The sequence below is a fragment of the Pyricularia pennisetigena genome, chromosome 1, assembly GCF_004337985.1.
Source record: "Pyricularia pennisetigena strain Br36 chromosome 1, whole genome shotgun sequence".
Classification (NCBI taxonomy): domain Eukaryota; kingdom Fungi; phylum Ascomycota; class Sordariomycetes; order Magnaporthales; family Pyriculariaceae; genus Pyricularia; species Pyricularia pennisetigena.
In genome coordinates, this window is record NC_043740.1 from 2,494,993 (window position 1) to 2,515,855 (window position 20,863).

A 20,863-nucleotide genomic window follows, 5' to 3' on the forward strand; every position below is an offset into this window, starting at 1 on the left:
AAAAAAAAACCTACTACGCACGGTGCTTGATTTTTTACTGGTTTACCACTGGATCGTCTCCAGTGTCTTTTCACTCGTCAGCAACGCGCAAACATTTCCAGTTTCGGTTATATACAACGGGAAGACTAATGAGCATCTCTACAATCTTTCTGCTTGCTTCATCTCCAACAGGCTAATGGGCTTTTGAAGGCATATACAATAGTATTCAAATAATGTGTACATCTTATACCGACACCAACTTCATCATTCAATCCAGAATCCAGTCGCGGGCCAACGAAAAAAAAGGATAGTATACGCAATACCAAAGACGTGCGTCCCAGCATGGAATCCGAAATCATATTCGCTTTCAATTCAATTCTGAACAGGATATTTACAAAGGTTCAAATCAGCCCGTCCACAGCAGCTCTCAACAGTATCCGCAGGACACACTGCAACGCGTTTCCCCTTGCCCAGCAGACGTCGCACATCGAATCTACGAAGCCTTAAAGGTCGAGCCGATCGGCCCAAACTTGATGTTGCTGTAGACGACCGTCGCACCGGGGGTCTGCGACTGCACGTCGGCCGGCTTGCCGCTCGAGGTCGAGCAGGAGCCCCTCGCGGCGCCAGGCGCGGTCGAGTCGGTGGGGTAGGTCGAGTCGAGCCACAGCATGTTGGAGTTGTGGTCGTCCCAGACGGACATGACGAGCACCATGCCCTTGGCTAGGGCATCGCCCATCTGGCGGAGCCCACCGCGCTGGTTGAAGACGTTTTGGTCGCCAAACGCCGTCTTTTGCTTGTCGCAATAGTCTTGCGTGACCGAGTTGCCCGTGACACCCGTGATGGTCGACTGCGAGTTGGGGATCACCTTGCCGTTCTGGACGTAGAAGCGCTTGATGTCGGTGAGCTGGCCGCCCGAGGAGATGAACTGAGTGACGACGGTGACTGTTTTGTAAGGCCATGGTCAGCAACTGCTCTTGTGAAGGCTGGTGTGGCTTACGAACAAAAAAAAGAAAAAGAAAAAAAAAGGTTGTCTCAGCTTTGCTTACCCTTCTTGGACGAGTCCACGTTAAAGTTGGATCCTGGGCCATAGAACGTGCGGTTCCCCTGGCGGTAGGAGTTGAAGTCGCATCCATCCGGGTCACAGTCGCCTGCGTACCTGGTCGAGGAGTAAGTACCTCCGCAGTCGTCACCCTTGCATGCGTGCTGGGCGTTGTTGGAGCACGGGTGCGGGGTGTAGGCAGTGGAGATGCTGTTGGCCTCCCAGATGTCCATCTCGGCGCAGCAAGAGCCGATGTTGCCGACTCCCGAGTTGGCATCACCAGTGGACGACGTCCAGCCCTCGACATTGGCCTACTCATGTTGCAACCCTGCTGTCAGCATGTATGCGTGAATACATCAAAAGCATTCTCTGGTATCTGTCCGGAAAACTTACAGCGCCGTTGATGTATTTCAGATCACGCGGGCATTGCGAATCGCAGTAGCCAGTTCCGTACTTTGCACCGGCCTTGTTGCCGCTGTACTTGCTTTGACCGCCCTAAAGAAAAACATCGAAAATGGTCAGCTAGCAAGCTCGAAATAACGATTCGCCGATCCAAAGGTGGTAGGTAGGTACTTACATCTGCGTCCATGGAGACAAAGTAAACAGCTCCATTCTATTACCAAATAAATAAGGTTAATGCTCGCCCTCAACCTGAATGGGGTTTATCAGGGGATCATGGACATCACTTACAAGTCCACAGCCCAGCTTCGAGGCATCCACGTCAAAGGTGAATTCGTTACCAAGCAGGTTGAACATTTGGTACTTGTTCTCCGACTCCAGGAGGTACAGACGGGACCCGACGTTCTTGCCAGAGCTCTGGGTGACGTACTGCAGGGTGAGGGCGTTGCCGCTGGTGGAAGCACCGTAGGTCTGCTGGTAGTTGGCTCCATCGACGCAGCACTTGGAAGCGCAGTCGTCGTTGGTCGAGCAGATGGATGTATCCCACTTGTTGCCCGTGTAGCAGTTCGTGTAGCCGCTCGTGGTGTGCGTCCACCGCCAGTTCGCATCAATGGTGACGGACCCAGCCACGTTGCTGCAGGAGCCGCCGGAGCTGCACTTTTGCCAGGTAAGAGACGGGTGCGTCTCGGCGGTGAGGCTGCATGCCGCCTGACCCCTAACCACACCGACCAGGGCCGCGAGAGTTGTGATCTTGCGGAGCATGTTGTCTTGAGGTTGTAAAGACGGGAGGGATCCGTTATGTGATGTCAGAGGGGAGAGCTTCAGGCAGGAGGTCGAACAGGACTGAGCAACGCCATGAGTTTCGCCATGTTGAATCAGCACACCGAGAATGTGGGAGGGATCTCCATTTATAACATGATCTTTTGGCACGTCGGACCGTCCAAGCAACAATCAAGTCTTCTGGTTGCGGCAATGGCAAAGACGGCGGTCATGCCCGTGTCACTTACGGACAAGCGCCCCGGTTTTTCAATTTTGTTGACGACGGATTTCGGGCCGGCGTCTCGATAGAGTTATTGGAAGGGAAGCTCCAAAATTTACAAATTTACAAGATACAAAGTGCCATCGCCCCAAGAACTAGCCCGGAAAAGGCAGCGGACTGCCCCGGACGGTACCATCCATCGTCCAACCCTGTAGCAATTTGGATTCCGATTAGCTTGGGTTGAAGTCATTTTCTAGGGCAGGGGGTGGGCTGCAGCGAAGGCATAGTGTACTTGGACTGAGCCATGGTCTATTGAGGTGTGAGGATCTTGTGCTCCATTCTGTCGAGTACAGGGCCATATTTCCGTCAATGATATACTGCGTGGTTGAGTACCTAGTTTGAGACAGTCTACATACTATGGTGATCAGTCTTGGTTGATCTTGCTGTATATTCGAGTAGGAAAAGTACTGTATGGCGTCTTGATCACTCGTGCAGCAGGTGTCAAATAAATGTGCAGTAGTATTTGGTGGAAACTAAAGCGGAAACAAGCGAATAGGACAAGCTTCGCCCAGGATGCGCCAGGAATACTAGCGCAAGTTGGAGTCTTGCCTCGCCTCAGCACTCCCACATCGCCCTCAGGTAAAACATGAAATAATAAAAATTTTAAAAAGTTGATTTTTTTCCCGCTTTGATTGGTGGTGGGATCCCAGGATCAGGACGAACCAAGTTTTGGGCAGGTACAGGCGATTGGCGGCTTTTCCAGGATTGGAAAACGGAAGCTACCCCGCCGGGTGCAGCCCATGGTACTATGATAGATGGGATCATAGATACTACCCAAAAGTGATTCCGGGGTATTCTAGACCTGGACCTGAGAGACCCGACTCTGCCAGCACCATCCTGGCCTTGTAATAAATACCACCAGCCCCGACACCGGCATGGCCCGGACAGTTCGCGTGGAGGGCTTTGACATTAAGTGACGTCCCGCCACCAGATCAACCCCAAACTCCCCTTGCAGACAAAATATGCCGGAGTAGGAATTCCGAACCCTTTGCGATCAGATCTGCTGATGGGCTCCCCCGCATATTTCTCCCCTTTCAATTCTCCGGACGGACCGCTTCCTTGGCCAGGCTTGGAAACTCTTGGACATTGCTAGAGACCTGGCAGAGCACATTTGAGCAAATCTGTGGTTCGGATTGCTGGCTTTTGCATCAAGCGACGGATCACTAACGGCTTTACGGCCCCAAGTTCCAGGCGAGCTGGTAGTCTCGAGCATCGGCCGGTGAGCATGGGCAAAGTAAGGGTCCAAGTAGGGAGGGAACCTGACTGTGTTCTTCGCCCGTTGGGTGGACTGGTGTCTAATGGACGTGGGGAAGGGGAAAGCGGTTTGATGAGGTCTTCATAAAGTGATGCAATGCCTCGACACTCAAAAGCTCATGGCCGCAAAAGAGCTTTGGCACGTTCGAATAAGCTTTATTGAGAATATAAGTGACCCAGATCCAAGCGGCGTTATGCAGAACGGGTGGGATCTCATTTACAAACAGATGAAAATCCCACAAGAGAAGGATCGACAGCGAAACAAGCTATAGATTATGTGTACCAAGAGCTTGTCCGTCTTGGCTGTATCAATTTTCGGCTTAGCATTCCCGTGTTCTGGTAGCCTCACTTGACGAGGAACTATGCTGTGCAACACTGTTGAAATTGCTATATACCCACCTCCCCAGATCCAAAGGCAGACTATTTTCACAAACAATTTCATGTTTTTTTTTTCCTTTTTTTTTCAAATGGCGCGGTGCATCGTATGAAGGTGCATTGTATGAAGCAATGCAGGAATCATCAAAAGCCGGACAAAGAAAAGAAGAGACTTTGATCACTTAAAACAAAGATCAATATTTTCGAAAATATAACAATGGAGGACAAAGGACATCGAATGTTGACAAGATCATTGTCATTACTTGCTTCCATGATCTACTTAAAGACCAATACCGATCTTTCTCTTAAAGGCCGTTTTATCTTTGCTATTCTCATTGATCTTGAAAAAAACAAAACTTCAAATAGCGCCATCGAGACACGGCCCTGTTGGCACCTTTGATCATCTTCAAGACATTTGAGAGAGCTGCTGTAGATCTCAGGCAAAACCCCGAAAGAAGCAAAAACCCTCTGCGAAACTTACCAGTAAGTCCTACAAAGCCCCTCAACTAACACCCCCAGTCATGATTTCCTCTAGGATCGCATCCATATCTTTTATGGCTGCAGCCACCATCTCCAGTGTCGACGCATACCCGACGGCTCAGGCCATAGATCCAAACGCTGCTGGGTTGGCTGCTCCTCCCATCCCCGGCACCGGCGGCAGTACCCCAACGGTACCCGCCACGGCGACGGCCACCAAGGGCATCGTGAATCCAACCTTGATGCCAGGTACGTACCTCAGCACGGGCGGCATCCTCGGCATCGCCACTGGCGTCCTCGCCCTCTTGGTTGTCACCACCGTCCTCTGCGCGTTTGCTTACAGACACACCCAGACCATAACCAAAGTCGCGCTGCTGAGGAGGAGGGCCAGGGACAAGGCGCGCGTCAAGGCCTCGAGGCACAAGACGCGCCGCTCGGGACGCGGAGGCAACAGGTCTAGGACCGCGAGGCCGGTGCGCGACGTCGAGGCTGCGCTGGACGTCGAGGATCAGCCCGCCGCGGCCCGCGGTCGCGCTCGCTGGTCTCGCAGATACGAGCCGGCCGATCTTGCTGCTCCCGGCAGCGTTGTCGTACCCGCTGCCCGTGTGGCCCGCGACGGCAGCGCTTCTCCCACCGGCTTAACGCAGCTTCGGGAGATCTCGCCTGGAGCCTCTGCTCAGGGTGAAAACCGGAACTCGCGCACGGTTCCCATCCCCCGCGGCACTCGTAGCAACTCCGTGTCCACCACGGCTACCAGCACCAACGACGTTCGTGATATTCGTAAACTGTCCCGCGCTCATATGGGTTAGCCCCTCAAGTGACAACGCGGGAGAGATCCTACCGCTGGTGGAACTTTTGGGAAGCGGTTTGCCTCTTCCCCTCGTACGTGTCCTTCAAGGTTTAGTGTACGGTCACTTACAGGAGAGTGACAGGAAACATAAGGACATACTAACCAACTGAAATAAAAATGTGTTTAACCCGTACAATAAACATCTGCGTATCTGAATATCAAGCTAAAGACTCCCCTGATAGAAATACTGCCTGGATTAAGTTGGTTTCCTGTCCATCAAACTAAACAAAGATGTAATGAATTATATCAGTTTTGTACAAAATATGTAGTTTCGTACCTAATGGTCGAGTTCATGATCTACATGAGTGAGGTATCCAAGGCTGCATGCTTGCCTCGACCGCCTACAAATCTTACATCTCCTTAGAAATGCCCTCCTTGTACGCTTTCAACGCCCTCTCACGACATCCCTTGTGGTCAACCAAAGGTTTAGGGTACCCCTTTTTCTTCGCCTCAATCCCGCATCCCCGGCCGTACGGATCGTGAATGGCTTTCCCCTTGATGCCTTTCAGCTCCGGGATCCACTTCCGGATGTACTCTCCATCGGGGTCGAACTTTTCACTTTGAAGCAGGGGATTGAACACGCGGAAGTATGCTGCCGTCGCGTTAGCATAATTAGAGCACAAGATTCAAAGAACATGGGTGGTGGCGACAAAGCAACTTACGCTGCGGGTCGACACCAACGCTTGCTGCAAAACCCCATCCGCCATTGTTGCTCGCAAAGTCGCCGTCGACCAGGTTTTCCATAAAGTACCGCTCACCCATGCGCCAGTCTATGAGGAGGTCCTTTGCCAAAAACGACGCCACGATCATGCGGCATCGGTTGTGCATCCACCCCATCCCCCGGAGCTGCCGCATCGCAGCGTCGACGATTGGGAAGCCCGTACGGCCCTCGCACCAAGCAGCAAAGTGCTCCGTGTCGTAGGACCATGCGATGTTGGAGTACTCGGGCTTGAACGGTTTGTTCATGCTGTGGAGACATAAGCCAGCCCGGGTTAGACTACCAAGTTCTGCCAGGGGCCGAGAGAAAGGGAAGTGAAAGAGGAAAAATAAAAAAATAAAGAGCTCACCAAACGTAGGGCCAATTTACCAAAACATGCTTGTAAAAGTCACGCCATGCTACCTCGCTTATCCAAGTCTGGATTCCCTGGCTGCCACCATCGAGTTTCCTCGTACCGCTGGCTTCATGTGCAAGGTGGACTGCCGTGCGCGCGCTGAGCGTCCCTGCCGCAAGATGCACCGAGATTGAGGACGTCCCGTCGTCTGCCGGAAAGTTGCGCTTCGCCGCATAGCCATCGATTCTGCGCTTGATAAAGGCACCCAGCCTCTTTTTAGCTTCGTGCTCACCGGCCGGCCACATCGCTGCAAGCCTTTCCCGATCATCTTCATTCATCTGCTTGCTCTTTGGCGCCGCTGGTATTTTGCTGTCAAAGAGGTGGGAGAACCTCTCTCTAGCAACGGCAGGGTTCTTGTGTGGTGGCTCCAGGGGCTCGAGCAGCTCTGGGTCGCCCGACAAGTGCTTCAGCCATGCGCGATACCATGGCGAGTAAACGGCGTACTGTTTCCCCGTGCCAGTTTGCAGCTTGCCGGGAGGAACGACACAGGTATCGTGCACCACCTCCATGGACTTGCCGTTCTCTGCAAGAAGTCTCACCAGGTTTGCCTCGCGCCGCAGCTCATCGACCTCGTACTCCATGTTGGCGTATAAATGGCTTGCGTCCCATTCCTCCATCAGCGAGAGCACCCTTTGCTTCATGGTTCTCCTGTCTTCCACAGTCTCCACGTGAAGAGGAATGTCAAGCTTGGCCAGGTCCTGCCTGAGCACCTCCAGACTCCTCAGGGTGAAGTCGACCCTGACAGGCGCTCTCAGATGCGCTTCCCAGTCCTTGGGACTGACCGTGTAGAGCCCAATCAGGGGAACGCCCGCGGACTTGGCCTTTTCGCTGGCCAACCGCAGAGCGGTGTTGTCCGCCACACGGAGATCCATCTTGAACCAGTGCACCACCGCACCCTTGACCTTGACCTTTTGGCGGATGGGGTGGGTTTGCGACATGGCCTGGTATAGATCCTCAATCGGCCGGGGGATCTCATCGTTGTTGTAGGCGCGTGCGCGATCATTGCTCATCTCATGTGGGTAAAACTCCCGCAGGACGATTCCATTTTCCTCTGACTCCTTGTAGAAAGGGTGAGGGCGTCTTAAAGGGTCTGACGTCGAGGTTGGTTCAACGCTCTCTGTCTTGATCTTTTTAAAGTCGGCGCCATTGCTGTCGCCAGGGGAAGCGGCCTTGCGCTTCTGGTTCCTTGGGGCCATGGTTTTAAACGGGGCAAGTGAACATTTGGGTAAACATATAGGAGAATTTAGGAGACGCTGGACATAACCTGTGGACGGTAGTCTTCTAAACATTTGCGGGCGGCATGAAAGTTCAGTGATCAAAACACGATCCTACTTGCGACCGTACAGTACAAGAAAGCACGAAGCGGCATCCATAATCCTCTGTCGACCTACTGGGGGCATATCCATGCCAGAGACAAGATTAGGCATGTTCTGTGCCTGTTCCGCTGTAATGTCCGATCTGGTTTACATCATAAGGGATCTCAAGATCGAATCGACCGATCTGAACCTTTCCTAGCGTGCCATCTAGTAAATGCAGGGGTTGACCCAGATCCTTTGTGCGCTATGATAGGTGCAACAAAGCCCACTCCACACCTACTGTATTTTAGGCACTTTCCAGGATCGGTAGCAGCACCCACCAATGGTCCGAACTTGAAAGGGCTGGCGCTTTGCGAAGAAACGCCACAGCTCCTCAATAGAGTTATGGGCTCATCAGGACCTGGATAAGAGGCTGCGCTTGCAACCCAACACCAATCAAGTAGCGAAAATCACCTCTTGCACATGCCCCCAAATAAGTTGGTCAATGTTTCTTTAGGTGTTACCTAGCAAGCATTTGCAGCTTGACTTGGAATCCAGAAATGAATTATTCTTCCACCAGGTTACCACGCCACTAGGCTTCCTTCAGTCCAGTGTAAGGCCCGTATCTGTACCATGACCAAAGACTTCTAGGCCACGGCTTTTTCAAGGTCTTGAGTCAATCTGCGGCATGGAGCTATCGTGGTAGCCCAGAGTCAAGGGATGTATACGGTCACCGGAGGTGCATCCGCGACTCTTTTCCAGCCGTTGTTGGTTGAAGGAGCAACCAATTCGTCACAATTTCGCAGGTACCGCATCGTGTTCGTTGGTCCCATTTGTTGCCTTAGCAAAAATCACGGTCTCATTCAGTATCTCAAGCGAACCGTCGACTCCAAGTCCGCAGTCCTATCGTACGAAATTTAATTTCATTTTCCGAATCCCTGATATTCGCCGTTCAGAAATGCTCGATGACCCAAAGAAAACCTGTGAAGTCGATAGAGTTAGTCCCTGAAGGCTAGGTCATTTGTAAGTCCTCGGAATCCAAGCGATCCAAACACACCAATTCATGCCCATTCCTCATCGCCTAACCTGCCCAGTCGTGTGATTTATCGGACAGCGCTGAAGACGTTCTTGAGGAGACCGTCCCTCTGCGCCAGCCTGTTCAGGGAATCGTCACCCTCGCCCATGGCGCGGACGAAACCGCAGAGAGCGTAGACGTGGTTCTCGCCCTGGACGGCACGGCCGTTCTCGTCAACCTTGGCGATGGAGATCTGGACCGAAGCGTGGTCCTGGGCCTTGATGATGCGGTTGGTGGCCGAGCACTTGCGGGGGACGTAACTGTTATTTGGGGCGAGGGGTTGTTAGTAAATTTTGTCGTGTGCGTCGGTCAGCTCGTGGCTGAAGGGTGTGAGAAACTCACAGGTCGACGATCTCTCCCTTGTCGTTCTCCATTTTGACAGATTTTTAGGTTGTTTGTCGTTGGGGTCGAGGATGGATGCTGTCGCGAAAAATGGGTGGTGATAGAGACTTTGAAGGGTGCTTTTCGATGCTCGCCTCTAATTTTCGCCAACCTCGTGTGGGGGGTTGCGGCAGCTTTGGCTTGTCTGCACGTGATCAGCCTTGCTAAATCCTCGACCCATGAATGCCCCACCTAGAATCAGGTGACCGCGCGGATCATTCCTGTTGCCAGAAAACATTAGCTGCGAAATTGACGCGCTCAATTCGTTGTCCATTAGTCTCGGTCAAACCCCGCCTAAACTCGGTGGCAAGCGTCTAGCCCAAGGCGGCATCGACTTTAATTCGTTGACCTGAACATATCACCGTTCTCTCGACGTACCATCGCATTTATGCCAAAATGCGCACTGCGGATGTGTCCGGCCTGTTGTCGTCAACTTTCGACAATGACCACGCCCCGCTTTCTCCCGTCATCGCCTCCAAGTCAAGCTAGGCCGGACTTGTACACAACACTGATCTCCTCTTCTCCTGATCTGCCTTCGATTAATGAGCTGGTCTCGCGCTATGCGAAAAAGCCAAAGCCGCTTCATTCTGGCAGCAGCGCCGCCTCGATACCCGCAACTGTGACACCAACCTTCACCACTGCGGCGAAGCTGCTACAATCAGCGCAAGCAGAACAAGCCGACACTCTTGAAACCCTGCCTCCGCCGAGGGTAAGAGCAAAAGCCAAGCCAAAACAAAGAGATTCACCTGAGGTCGTTGATCTCTCGGCAGATCCCCCAGTCCATGTATTGGAACATCAACCTGAGAAGCGAAAGGCTCGGAAAACTGCGAATGGGGTGAACAAGAAAACAAGCGGGAGAAAAGAGGAGACGGTTGCAGAGGATGCTGCTACTGGGGTCACAACGCCAACAAAAAGTCAGTCTTGGAAAGTTTTTAAATCCCCTTCGCCAAGAACAACTGCCAATCCTGAGATTACTGGCGTTCAGGAAGTGGCCGATACGACTGCACCTGCGGTAACAAGCGCTACGGAATCAGCAAAGGTCACAGCTTCTGCCCCAAACAAAGTGACCAAGTCAAAAGTGCGGAAAACATCAACAGCAGCCTCACGGAAAAAGAAAGCCGAGACTGTAAGTAAGCACTTTGCTGTACCTGATGACGCGCCGACTGCGCCAGAACCCATTACAGTCCCCGACGATGCTCCCGAGGAGCAGCTATTTACCCTGGAGCCGGCAGTCGCCAGGCGCTTGGATTGGACACCCCCACGTGAGACTGAGACGGCGGGTCTTTGCCCTGCCTCATCAAGCTCCAAGGAAGTCACCTCAACTTTGGACAGTACGCTTTCGGCCGCTCCGGCAGCTCTCCAGGACGTTTTCCTTACACTACAAGACAAGTTTGCCTATCCCGTAGAACAGGTCACAAGACGAACAGATTCTCCAAGCAGAGAACTCGCCCCACCGGTAGAAGTAATCAAGAAACGAAAAGTGATACAACTTGTCGGGCCTCCGAATGATAGTAAAATCCACAACCAAACATCTCCGGTCAAGTCAAAGGCACCAAAAAAGAAACCAAGGACCATCACGGATCTTGCGACAGCAGCATACACAACTGAGGGCAAGCAGTCAAATGCCCCATCCAAAAGGGGAACCCTCACAAGTTATCTTGAAGGGCAAGGGGAGCAAGTCTTTCAACATTGTCATCCAGACTCCAGGCTACGAAATCCGGAAAGAAAAAGAAAGCCAAAAGGGCGTGGCCAGGTGCTCTTGTCTCCTTTGTCGGCAATTGACCAATCCGCACGGCAAGACTTTGTCTTTGGGACCTCCAGCCAATTGGCCCAAGAGCATTCGCCGACTTTTTTGAGAGACCTTCACGCTGCGCTCAAGCAGTCAAACGACTTGAGCGACGATCCGTTCGCGAGTCCTATAACAGCAGCGACAGAGGGTAGAAAACTGTGGAATGCCGGAGCCCGTGGTGAAGAGGGCGATCTTATGAACATCGAAGTCATTGATCTGGTCGACTCTCCCGCTTTCCCGGATGATCCCGACGCTATAGTTCGTGCAGAGATGCAGAAAAGCCCCATCAGGTCTGAACCTAAGGGTGCCGAGAACAGACGAATTTCAACGGTCAACCTCGATCCCACTGAAATTGACATTTCAAAACCACATGCTCCAGATTTAGAATCAACCAACTCAGCTGGGCACGCATCAAAAACCCAGACCTCAAAATCTATACATTTTGCGTGTATAACACCACCCATACCTGCTAAAATTACAATGGTTCCAACACGTGAAAACACTGCGGAATCCTCTATAGTCGCATCAGATGGTGATTCAGACAATGAACCTCCTCCAAGTAATCAGCAGGCTTATCAGATACCCCCACCGCCTAGACCGTTCGTAACCGAAGAGACCGCTATTCCTCGGCCCAATTATGAGGTTATGACAGATATCCAATTGTCAAAGCAGGTTTCCAACTACGGCTTCAAGTCAGTTAAGAAACGATCCGCTATGATCGCGCTACTGAATCAGTGCTGGGAGAGCAAAGCCGGGGCAACGGCTGCCGCAGGCCAATCTAGTGCCCTTTCCACTACGAGCCAAACATCGGCCGCTCGCGGGCCTCGCGGGAAGACAAGTACGGCTGCGGCTGCGGCAAAGTCGCCGACCAAAAGGCCTAGAGGCCGACCGAGAAAAAACAGCGCCGGAGCATCTGGTGACATAGCAGCAATTGAAGCCACGACACCAGTCAAACGACCCCGTGGCAGACCCAAGAAGAACTCACAAGGGGAGTGTAGTCCGGAAAGAGTACAGAGCATCTCGGCGTCTGTGCAACCCACGGGAGTTGCCGCTGTCCAAACGCCTCGGCGTCGTAAAAAGGCAGCAACGCAACCGATGGTGGAGATTCTGGATTCGGATGGCGAGGCTGGGCTTTCTCCTAGTCCATCGTTGTCCCCGGAACCAGTGTTTTCTTCCCCAGAGAAGGGCGTCGACGTCTCGATAGGAGAAGACACGACAATGTCGCTGGCGGCTAACCCTACTGCCCAGCAGGCCGAGCTGTTCCTATGCATCACACGTGCGGTGAAGAGTGCACCACGGTCGACAGATCCCGCGAAACCATCATGGCACGAAAAAATGCTGATGTATGACCCAATCGTTCTGGAGGATCTGGCGGCGTGGCTAAACGCTGGGCAGTTGGACCGCGTAGGCTACGATGGCGAGGTTGCGCCTACTGATGTCAAGATGTGGTGCGAAAGCAAGAGCGTTTGTTGTTTGTGGCGCATGAGTTATCGTGGAAAGGAGAGAAAAAGATTATGACGAAGTTTGACGCAGCGAACTGAAGATTATTTCGCTAAATTAGGGGTAATTCATGGTTGTCAAGGCATGCTATTACATAACATTCGATAAAGGGCCTCCTCTTGCTGCCATGCTGACTATTGTTTAAATTTTTTATTTTTTCTCTTTCTCTCTTTTTTGGCCTAACAAACTTTTGGAAATGCCCAACTATCCGTAATATTTGATGGGTTTCTGCATGGTTTACTGCTTGCTGTGTTTCCACCCCGGAGTTTAAGGTTGATTGCGTTGTCCAATTTTAGTGTCGATTGCCATACTAGACCCGCACGCTAGCTCCAACAAGCCTCGGCTACTTGATGTCACAGCTGCTCCCCCTCACAAGATCATCCCTTCGCTCAGCTATCAACAAGGTGGGAAGCCGAGGAACAATCAAATATCGACTAGAGCCATTCATGCAATGAATACGGTCCAATGCAATTTGGTGCGACTAGGTCGTAACATCGTATTCGAGTCATGCTTGCCACAAAAACTTGCGCCTCCATCAAAAGCGATTAATACGCGTCGGAATCGCTTTTCTTTCACTCTTGAAAAAGCATCACGCATTGGTTTTCAGCACCAACCGCTCAATTGCAGTAAGAAACATATACTAAAGAATCTAGGACCAGGATTTGGATTTCATCGTTGGTATAGTACAATGGGTGAAAACAAGAAGGGGCCGCGCAATGGGCCTGCACCAGCGAAGCCAAGCTCAAGGTAGGCAACATCTCTAGAGCCACACGAGTCCCTTCATCGGATTCATGGTGCACCCTCTAGAGGGCGGAACTTTGGCCTGAGGGCAAGAAACCAAGTTCCTGGCTCGAATCCACGACGCTGACCGTTGAGGCCAGTATTGTCCTGATTTCACCTCAGAATGAAGTGCTGCTGCTCAGGCGGACGGCAACGTCGAGTGCCTTTCCGGACGCATATGTTTTCCCCGGTGGCAATCTATCCAAATTCCACGAGCCGGGGATGACTACAGAAATGGAAGGTGACTGTCCCGAATTTCGCATGGCAGCCATCCGCGAAACATTTGAGGAAAGCGGAATTCTTCTAGCGGTGGACAACGCAAACCAAAAGCGGCTCCTTGAATTATCGGATACGGACAGGGAGCTCGGCCGGAAGAAGGTGCACAGCAACGAAATCAAGTTTGACGACTGGCTGGCTTCCACCGGCGGCGTCCCAGATACGGGCAACCTATTCGCTTGCACCCGCTGGATCACGCCCAAGCCGATGGCCAGGCGCTTCAACACGCAAATGTACATTTATTTACTGCCACTGGAGGCCAAGGCCGATTCGGTCAAGCACGTGCCGACCTCGGACGGCGGCCTCGAGCACACCGAGGCGGTATTTGCCCCACCGCGCGAGTGGCTGCGGCGCGTGCGCCTCGGCGAGATTGTGCTCTTTCCGCCGCAGATCTACCTGTTATCACTGGTGGCTGACCACCTGCAACCCGAGCCTGACGCGGGGCCGAGGGATCTGTCGGCGGGGCGCGAGTCGCTCGTGTCCTACCTGAAAGCCACGCCCGAGGACGGCGTGCCCTGGGCGGACAAGGTCATCACGCCCGAGGTCACGGCGCTGCCCGACGATGTGGATTCCGAATCTGCGGGGGTCTGGAGGGGCAAGGTGATCCTCAGTCTGACGAAGCCGAAAGGTGTCACGGACAAGGTTGTATTGGTGGATTTCCAGAGGGCAGGGCCGATGTATGGTGAAGTGGCTGCGCGAGATGAGATCCTCAAGCGACCAGCGATGAAGGAGAAGCTCTAGTCTGGCCTGGAGGGGGCGAGGGGGAAGGGTGAACACGGGCGGACAACTGGACAAGGGCAGGTGATGGCGCCAGTAAAAACGAAACAATAATCATGTGGCCGACCCTAGATCATCATTTCGCTCCCCAAAGGCGACCCATGACAAGGCTTGTCAATCTTTTGGTTGGGTCGGGGCCGGGGTTATACAAAGTCACAATAAACAACAACAATAACAGGGCTGTTTGTTTTGTATTGCCAAATAGCCAGACCAAACGACGCCAGGGTTTGAATGGACGGGATTTGATGGATTGGATGGAACGTGGGGGACAACTGCCGCACCGTGCGTTTCCCTGGCTTGCCTTGGGTGGCTGGTGGGTAACCTGCAGGTCCTAACGGGGCTAACAGTCGTCGTCCAGGCAACCGACATACCAACCAAAACATTACCTGCTTCCTGGGCGTGTCATCCAGCGCCGCGAACTCCACCCAACTGACCCAAGCACCTGAATTCACAGCCTTTTGTAAATTGACGCAGCATGCTCACACGTCAATCACAACCTGCAACTTCAGCGACAAAACAGAAAAGCTCACCAGAAAGCACTGGTTTGAGACAAATCGACAATACAATCTTTTCTCCTAGGTTTGTTCTAGACGATAAGCAGTGCTGCGTTTATAATTTCACTACCTACTTTTCCGCATCACCTTTTTTTTTTATTTTCTCCATCTCAACCCTGGGCTCAGTGTTTGTTTATATGCGCATTCACAACAAAGCGCCCAACGAATCTTTGGCTTGAAACACAACCATCGCCACCAAATAGAGCCTACGGCCTATTTTTTTTTTTGTTTTACGCTGGAACGAGATTCGACTTTTTTTCAATTTAGCAAATTTACTGGCGTCTCGTCATCATGAGCCGCGCAGACCCAGGCGCATCTTCTATCACAGTCGCAGGTTAGTTCTCGCGTTACTGTCGTCTCATTCGCGCGTTTGCGGGTTGTTGACTGACCCTTACATGCTGTGCAGTGCGAGTGCGGCCGTTCACAATACGCGAGGCGGCGCAATTGTAAGAGCTACCTTTCTTTCGCTCGACCAGAACACTTCGCGTCTCGGCAAGCTGCTAATATCTCGACAGGATCAAGAACGACGATGGCACATTATTCCTCGGTGACGGCTCGTTAGCCGCAGCGCCGACACCAAAACTGAAGCAGCATGGCCTCAGATCTGTGATCAAAGTCGTGGACGACAGGTGCCTGTAAGGTTTCCGGACACACACACAAGACCTCATCACCTCCCAAGGCACCAATCATGCTAACTTACTTGCCTTCTCCTTCCAGCGTTTTCGATCCCCCAGAAGACAACCCCGTGCAGAAGTTCTCCCGTTCCGTGGTGCCATGCGCCGGCAAAAAGGTCAAAGATCAGGTCTTCGCCTTCGACAGGATATTCGACGACAACGTGTCACAGACGGAAGTGTACGAGGGAACAACGAAAACGCTCCTGGATAGCGTCTTGGACGGCTACAATGCCACAGTTTTTGCCTATGGCGCCACAGGATGTGGAAAGACTCACACAATCACCGGGACGGCAGCACAACCTGGCATCATCTTCCTCACCATGCAGGAGCTCTTCGAGAAGATAGAGGAGAGGAGCGACGAAAAGGTCACGGAGCTGTCACTTTCTTACCTCGAGATCTACAACGAGACGATTCGCGATCTCCTAGTCCCCGGTGGCAGCAAGCAGGGGCTGATGCTGAGGGAGGACTCGAACCAGGGCGTCTCCGTCTCCGGGCTGACGAGCCTCCACCCAAAGGACGTGCAGGAGGTTATGGACATGATTGTTCGGGGCAATGAATACCGCACAGTATCCCCGACCGAGGCCAATGCGACATCGTCACGATCACACGCCGTGTTACAGATCAACATTGCCCAAAAGGACCGAAATGCAGACGTGAACGAGCCTCACACCATGGCCACCCTGAGCATCATCGATCTGGCAGGCAGCGAACGTGCCAGTGCGACCAAGAACCGTGGCGAGAGGCTCATCGAAGGTGCCAACATCAACAAGTCGCTGCTTGCTCTGGGCAGCTGTATCAACGCGCTTTGCGACCCTAGAAAGAAGAACCACGTGCCTTATCGTAACAGCAAACTCACCCGACTGCTCAAGTTCTCTCTGGGAGGCAACTGCAAGACGGTCATGATTGTTTGCGTCAGCCCCTCGAGCGCACACTTTGACGAAACCCAGAACACGTTGCGGTACGCCAACAGGGCAAAGAACATCCAGACCAAGGTCACCAGGAACGTCTTCAACGTAAACCGCCATGTCAAGGACTTCTTGGTCAAGATTGATGAACAGATCGCCATGATCAACGAGCTCAAGGCACAGCAAAAGGATGCCGAAAAGATCTTCTACGCCAAATTCCGCAAGCAACTCGAGAAGCGGGACGGAGTGGCACGTGAGGGAATGCAACGGATTCGTTCGGCGTACGAGAACTCGGCACAGGAGAGGCGAGACAAGATAAACAACATGAAGAGGCTAAAGGGGTTCGAGAGGAGGATTGGGCAGCTTTCGGCTTGGATTGCCGCCTTCGACGCCATCTGCGACTCGAAATCGGACGAGGCCGGAATGCCGGACAGCCTGGCAGCCATGAGGAAAACAGCACAGGGTGTCCTTGCCGAGCTTGAGCACAGTCGTCAGCACCTCCACCAGAAGATTGAGAGGTCCAACTGGGAGAGAAGCATCGATTCTGCGCTGCAGCACAGCATCTCGCAGCTGTCGAGTGGAGACGATGTGGTTGACAATGGCGAGGTTGCAAATCTCACGAGGGAAGCAGAGCTTCTCAAGGCCAACTTCATCCGGGAGGCTTACAGAGAAGTCCTCGACCAGGACAGAGCAGGCGATGCTGCCGCAGTCCAGGTGCTCCTGAGTGCGCAATTCGAGATGCTTGCTTCATTGTCCTCGACGTTGCAGATGGAAGAGGCCGAGGCAGTGGCGCATGCCAAAACAATCATCCACCGCCTCCTCGAGACTGGCATCTCTGCCACGTCCCACATCGTCAAGCCTGATGGATCTGTTATGCCTGTGGAGAGGTTCTCGCCGTCAAAGCGCGGAACGCCGAAACGGAAGAAGCTTTCCAATGTGCACGTCAAACCGCTGGCCGCCCCTGCTTTTGTTGCCATGTCCGAGGCTCAACAGGAAGCCTTCGCCTCCCCGATGAAGGCCTCTCCCCGGCGTCGGAAAGCAGGTGCCCAAAGGAAGGGTGTCTCATTCACACCGGTCAAGAAGAAGTCGCCTTCCCGGAGATCTGTCCGCTGGCGTGATGACGAGACAGAGGAGGGCACGTTGGCCGACTTTGCAAAGACGCCGCAAAAGGTCGAGTCCTCCCCCGAGACGACCGACACTCCCACCAAGGCAGATTTGCAGCCGCCGGCCATGCCGTCATACCTGGACAACACAGACGTCGGGTCCGACTCGAGCCCTTCTTTGGTTGTCCCAGAAGCAACCAGTCTTGGTTCTGGCCTGGCGGCTAAGCCAAACAGGTTCCAGGCAGGCTTCCTCTCCAAAGGTCGGGTATCCTCATTGGGTGGCGGGTCCCCATCTAGCATCCCCTACCCGATAAACTATGCTTCCAGCCCAGACAGCGAACGGCCATCTCCCCTGCGCTCTCTCGACGCAGGAAAGGCGTCAAACATGCTTTCGCCTCCTCCGTACGGCATGAGAAAGTCGAGCATCCCACGGTCTCCAAGCCTTCTTGCCCTAGACGAGAACACGCCGTTGTCGTCGTCTCTTGGTGCACGACCGCCCAGCAAAGTCGAAGCCTCGTCCTCTGGTTCTGAATCGGACACACCCATCGACAAGGATAATCTCCGCCTGGCCATTCACAACGTCAAGCGAAAGGACAGGTTGTCGCTGATGTCTGGCACAGCTGCGTCCAACGCCAAAGCACGCCGCATCTCGTCAACCGGCTCCACCGGGTCTTCGCACCGGGCTTCGGCATCGTATTCGGGCCCATCGACATCGCTGTCGAGCTCGACAAACGGCATCTCGCGCCACCAGCGCCTACGCCGCAATAGTTCTGAGCGCCGGCGCAGCCCACCCATCTCGTGCTCGCCCACTGCTAGCGACAGCGACGGCCGGTTGGGTCAGTCGTCCTTTGCCCGGTCATTCACGCCGGGCCAGGCACGTCGCATGAACCTAGGCGGCAGTCTCCGCCAAGAGAGCAGCATCACCAGCCCCAGCGGCGATAAAGTACCGGTCAAGTCTAGGAGGATCACGATCGGCACCGCCGCCATGGGGTCACTGAACGGCGCCGCCCGGAAGGATGGTGCCTCTGCGCCTAGGCCCAGCGTCATTTGGCGATGATTGATGACTTTGTTCTTGGTTATGTTTTGTTTGGTTTGTTGTGGTTTCTTTGTCCACCTCCCATCCTCCCTGAGCTCGACCGTGCAGCGATACTGTCGCTCTCGGTATCTGTCTGGCGCCCAGGAATTCGGTGGTTGGATTTCACAAGCTTCTGAGGCATGTCAGTCTGCATCGAGTACGAGGCGTCTTTGTTGTTCTCTGTTCTATAGTTTGCTGTACATATACATTTTCTGTGATCAAGTGACGCGAATGGGATTGTTTTCGGTTTCATAGCTATGGCTAGACTTTTCAAACTGTGTATAGGCACTTTGACGTTAGTCTCTAATTTACAGGTTTCAAGCGTTGTCCGAATGGCGATGGATACTATAGGCGTGATGGCCCGTACCGTGCATAAACTGAGCTTGTCAATGAAGACAGACTCCTCTTGGATTACGTAACCCCAATCTCCACTCCCCACATTGAGAAGCGCTTTTTTTTTTTCTGCAGCATTTCTTTCCTTCCAGGTCGCCCGACTGAATGCTTCTTTGTTTCCTCAACCATACATAGCCCTGGCTGGCATCGTCCTCAGTATATTTATTTTGTCGTAGAGGTAAGTAGGCGCGCAGAGCAAAGTACTCTAGCATTCCCCTCTCCCTCTCGAGCGATATGATGACAAAATCCCAATTTCCAAAATGTTTCAAGACGGGATTGAGGAGGTCACGCTCCAATGAAACCGACTTTCTCTGAAGCTCACACCAAGCCCCCGACTTTGATCGCATCCAAAGCCCAAGATGTCTGAACATTCACTGACTTTGGTTATAATAGGCAGATCTTCTGATTCGCCGTTGGGTGGTGGTGGTGATGTAGGCTTATGCTTGCAATCCACGGGGTGGTTTTTGGTCGTTGTAGATTGGTATAGAATATTTGGACATTCCGTCCACACAATAGGAGTCTTTGTTATTATCCCTTGCTTTGGCATCTCCTCTCGCCCTGTTTGCTGCTCTGCGTCCCCAAAATTGCTCATGGGTGATCAGGCACATGTAGAATACAGAATTCCAAGCACTGCCGTCATCCCATGCGATTACTCTCACGCGTCTACTCTGGGATCTCATGCCGCCATCCAAAGAAATGCTTGCTCGGATTGCCACGGTATCGTGTTGTTTTGCGTACAGGAAACGAACGAGTGCTGCCCAGACCCGGCTACCCGCAGCCCTGTCAGGTCTTGAATCTTGTGGAACATTATACGGCCGCTACCTTTTTGTCCTTTGTGTACAGAAACACACAGTCCCCGCATTCTCCTGGAATACAGACACGGCAGCAGTTGTCGCACGAGGACGCGGTCGAGGCTTCGAGGCAACTACAGACGAGAACCAAGACACAAAAACAAACAAATCATCTCTCCCAGAGTCGTCCCGGGGCCAATTCTCACTTGAGCTTCTTGGCCTCGTCCTGCTTGACCAGCTCCTCGAGCTTCCACAGCTTGAACTTCTTCCAACACTGGACGTCGATGATCCACTCGCCGAGGAGCGTCCTGGCGAGCCAGACGCGGCCGGCCAGGCCTCCGGCCCAGAACCAGTCCGGGCGGCCGAGCCAGGCCCGCAGCAGGATCGGCCACTCGGGCTGCAGCGACTTGCGCACCAGCTGCGCGGCGAACTTGCGGGTGTCGACGGTCCCGTCGATCTGGGAGAAGCGCAGGCGCCACTCGAACACGTCCTTGATGCGCTGGTAGAGGCTGTCGGGCGGGAGCGGCTTGTGCACCTGCGTGTCCTTGTTGAGAGACCTTACGGTTCTGGGGGGGAGAGGGATTTGTTTTGTTAGTATCACGAGATCTGATCCGAAAAGAAAGAAAACGGTTGACTTACCCCGTCATGGAAACCATGACACGAACGCCAAAGGGACGCATCTCCATCCGCAGCCCTCTCGAGTACGAGTTGAGCGCGCCCTTGCTGGCGCTGTAGGCCGAGCCGAAGAGGTAGGGCGTGACGGACGACAGGGACGAGATCATGATGATGAGCCCCTTGGCGGCGATGAGGAGCGGCGTGAACGCCTTGACCATGGCCATGACGCCAAAGACGTTGGTCTCGAACATCCAACGCACGTCGTCCAGGTCCATGTCGGTGGCAGGCATCACTATCGAGCCACCGCTGTCGACGTGCCGGGGGGGTTCCTCCCCCAGAAAGAACATTAGCTAGGA

General features: G+C 53.3%; 8 protein-coding genes across 8 annotated transcripts in view; 4 read left to right on the forward strand and 4 right to left on the reverse strand.

The window, feature by feature from the left end:
• Positions 1-472: 472 nt before the first annotated feature.
• Positions 473-2,179, reverse strand: PpBr36_07302 (uncharacterized protein; the record flags this gene model as incomplete). The annotated part of the gene is made up of 5 exons (XM_029894440.1): positions 473-921; positions 1,026-1,329; positions 1,412-1,513; positions 1,596-1,631; positions 1,709-2,179. The coding sequence occupies 5 exons, from the start codon at positions 2,177-2,179 to the stop codon at positions 473-475; spliced, it is 1,362 nt and encodes a 453-aa protein (XP_029748267.1).
• Positions 2,180-4,606: 2,427 nt separating this feature from the next.
• Positions 4,607-5,371, forward strand: PpBr36_07303 (uncharacterized protein; the record flags this gene model as incomplete). The annotated part of the gene is made up of 1 exon (XM_029894441.1): positions 4,607-5,371. The coding sequence occupies one exon, from the start codon at positions 4,607-4,609 to the stop codon at positions 5,369-5,371; it is 765 nt and encodes a 254-aa protein (XP_029748433.1).
• Positions 5,372-5,762: 391 nt separating this feature from the next.
• Positions 5,763-7,951, reverse strand: PpBr36_07304 (uncharacterized protein; the record flags this gene model as incomplete). The annotated part of the gene is made up of 4 exons (XM_029894442.1): positions 5,763-6,004; positions 6,075-6,379; positions 6,480-7,852; positions 7,916-7,951. The coding sequence occupies 4 exons, from the start codon at positions 7,949-7,951 to the stop codon at positions 5,763-5,765; spliced, it is 1,956 nt and encodes a 651-aa protein (XP_029748426.1).
• Positions 7,952-8,922: 971 nt separating this feature from the next.
• On the reverse strand, positions 8,923-9,268 carry PpBr36_07305 (uncharacterized protein; the record flags this gene model as incomplete). Its single annotated transcript, XM_029894443.1, has 2 exons — positions 8,923-9,154; positions 9,237-9,268. The coding sequence occupies 2 exons, from the start codon at positions 9,266-9,268 to the stop codon at positions 8,923-8,925; spliced, it is 264 nt and encodes an 87-aa protein (XP_029748264.1).
• Positions 9,269-9,717: 449 nt separating this feature from the next.
• On the forward strand, positions 9,718-14,361 carry PpBr36_07306 (uncharacterized protein; the record flags this gene model as incomplete). The annotated part of the gene is made up of 2 exons (XM_029894444.1): positions 9,718-12,528; positions 13,372-14,361. 2 exons carry the CDS (start codon positions 9,718-9,720, stop codon positions 14,359-14,361), a joined length of 3,801 nt encoding a protein of 1,266 aa, XP_029748428.1.
• Positions 14,362-15,242: 881 nt separating this feature from the next.
• Positions 15,243-18,690, forward strand: PpBr36_07307 (uncharacterized protein; the record flags this gene model as incomplete). Its single annotated transcript, XM_029894445.1, has 4 exons — positions 15,243-15,285; positions 15,358-15,397; positions 15,467-15,586; positions 15,669-18,690. The coding sequence occupies 4 exons, from the start codon at positions 15,243-15,245 to the stop codon at positions 18,688-18,690; spliced, it is 3,225 nt and encodes a 1,074-aa protein (XP_029748429.1).
• Positions 18,691-20,094: 1,404 nt separating this feature from the next.
• Positions 20,095-20,854, reverse strand: PpBr36_07308 (uncharacterized protein; the record flags this gene model as incomplete). The annotated part of the gene is made up of 2 exons (XM_029894446.1): positions 20,095-20,458; positions 20,532-20,854. The coding sequence occupies 2 exons, from the start codon at positions 20,852-20,854 to the stop codon at positions 20,095-20,097; spliced, it is 687 nt and encodes a 228-aa protein (XP_029748438.1).
• Positions 20,673-20,863, forward strand: part of PpBr36_07309 (uncharacterized protein) — a gene marked incomplete at both ends in the record, with an annotated part of 2,282 nt that continues 2,091 nt past the window's right edge. The window contains one exon of the mRNA XM_029894447.1: positions 20,673-20,832. Coding sequence (XP_029748439.1) covers positions 20,673-20,832 — 160 coding nt within the window. The remainder of the gene's footprint in view (positions 20,833-20,863) is intronic.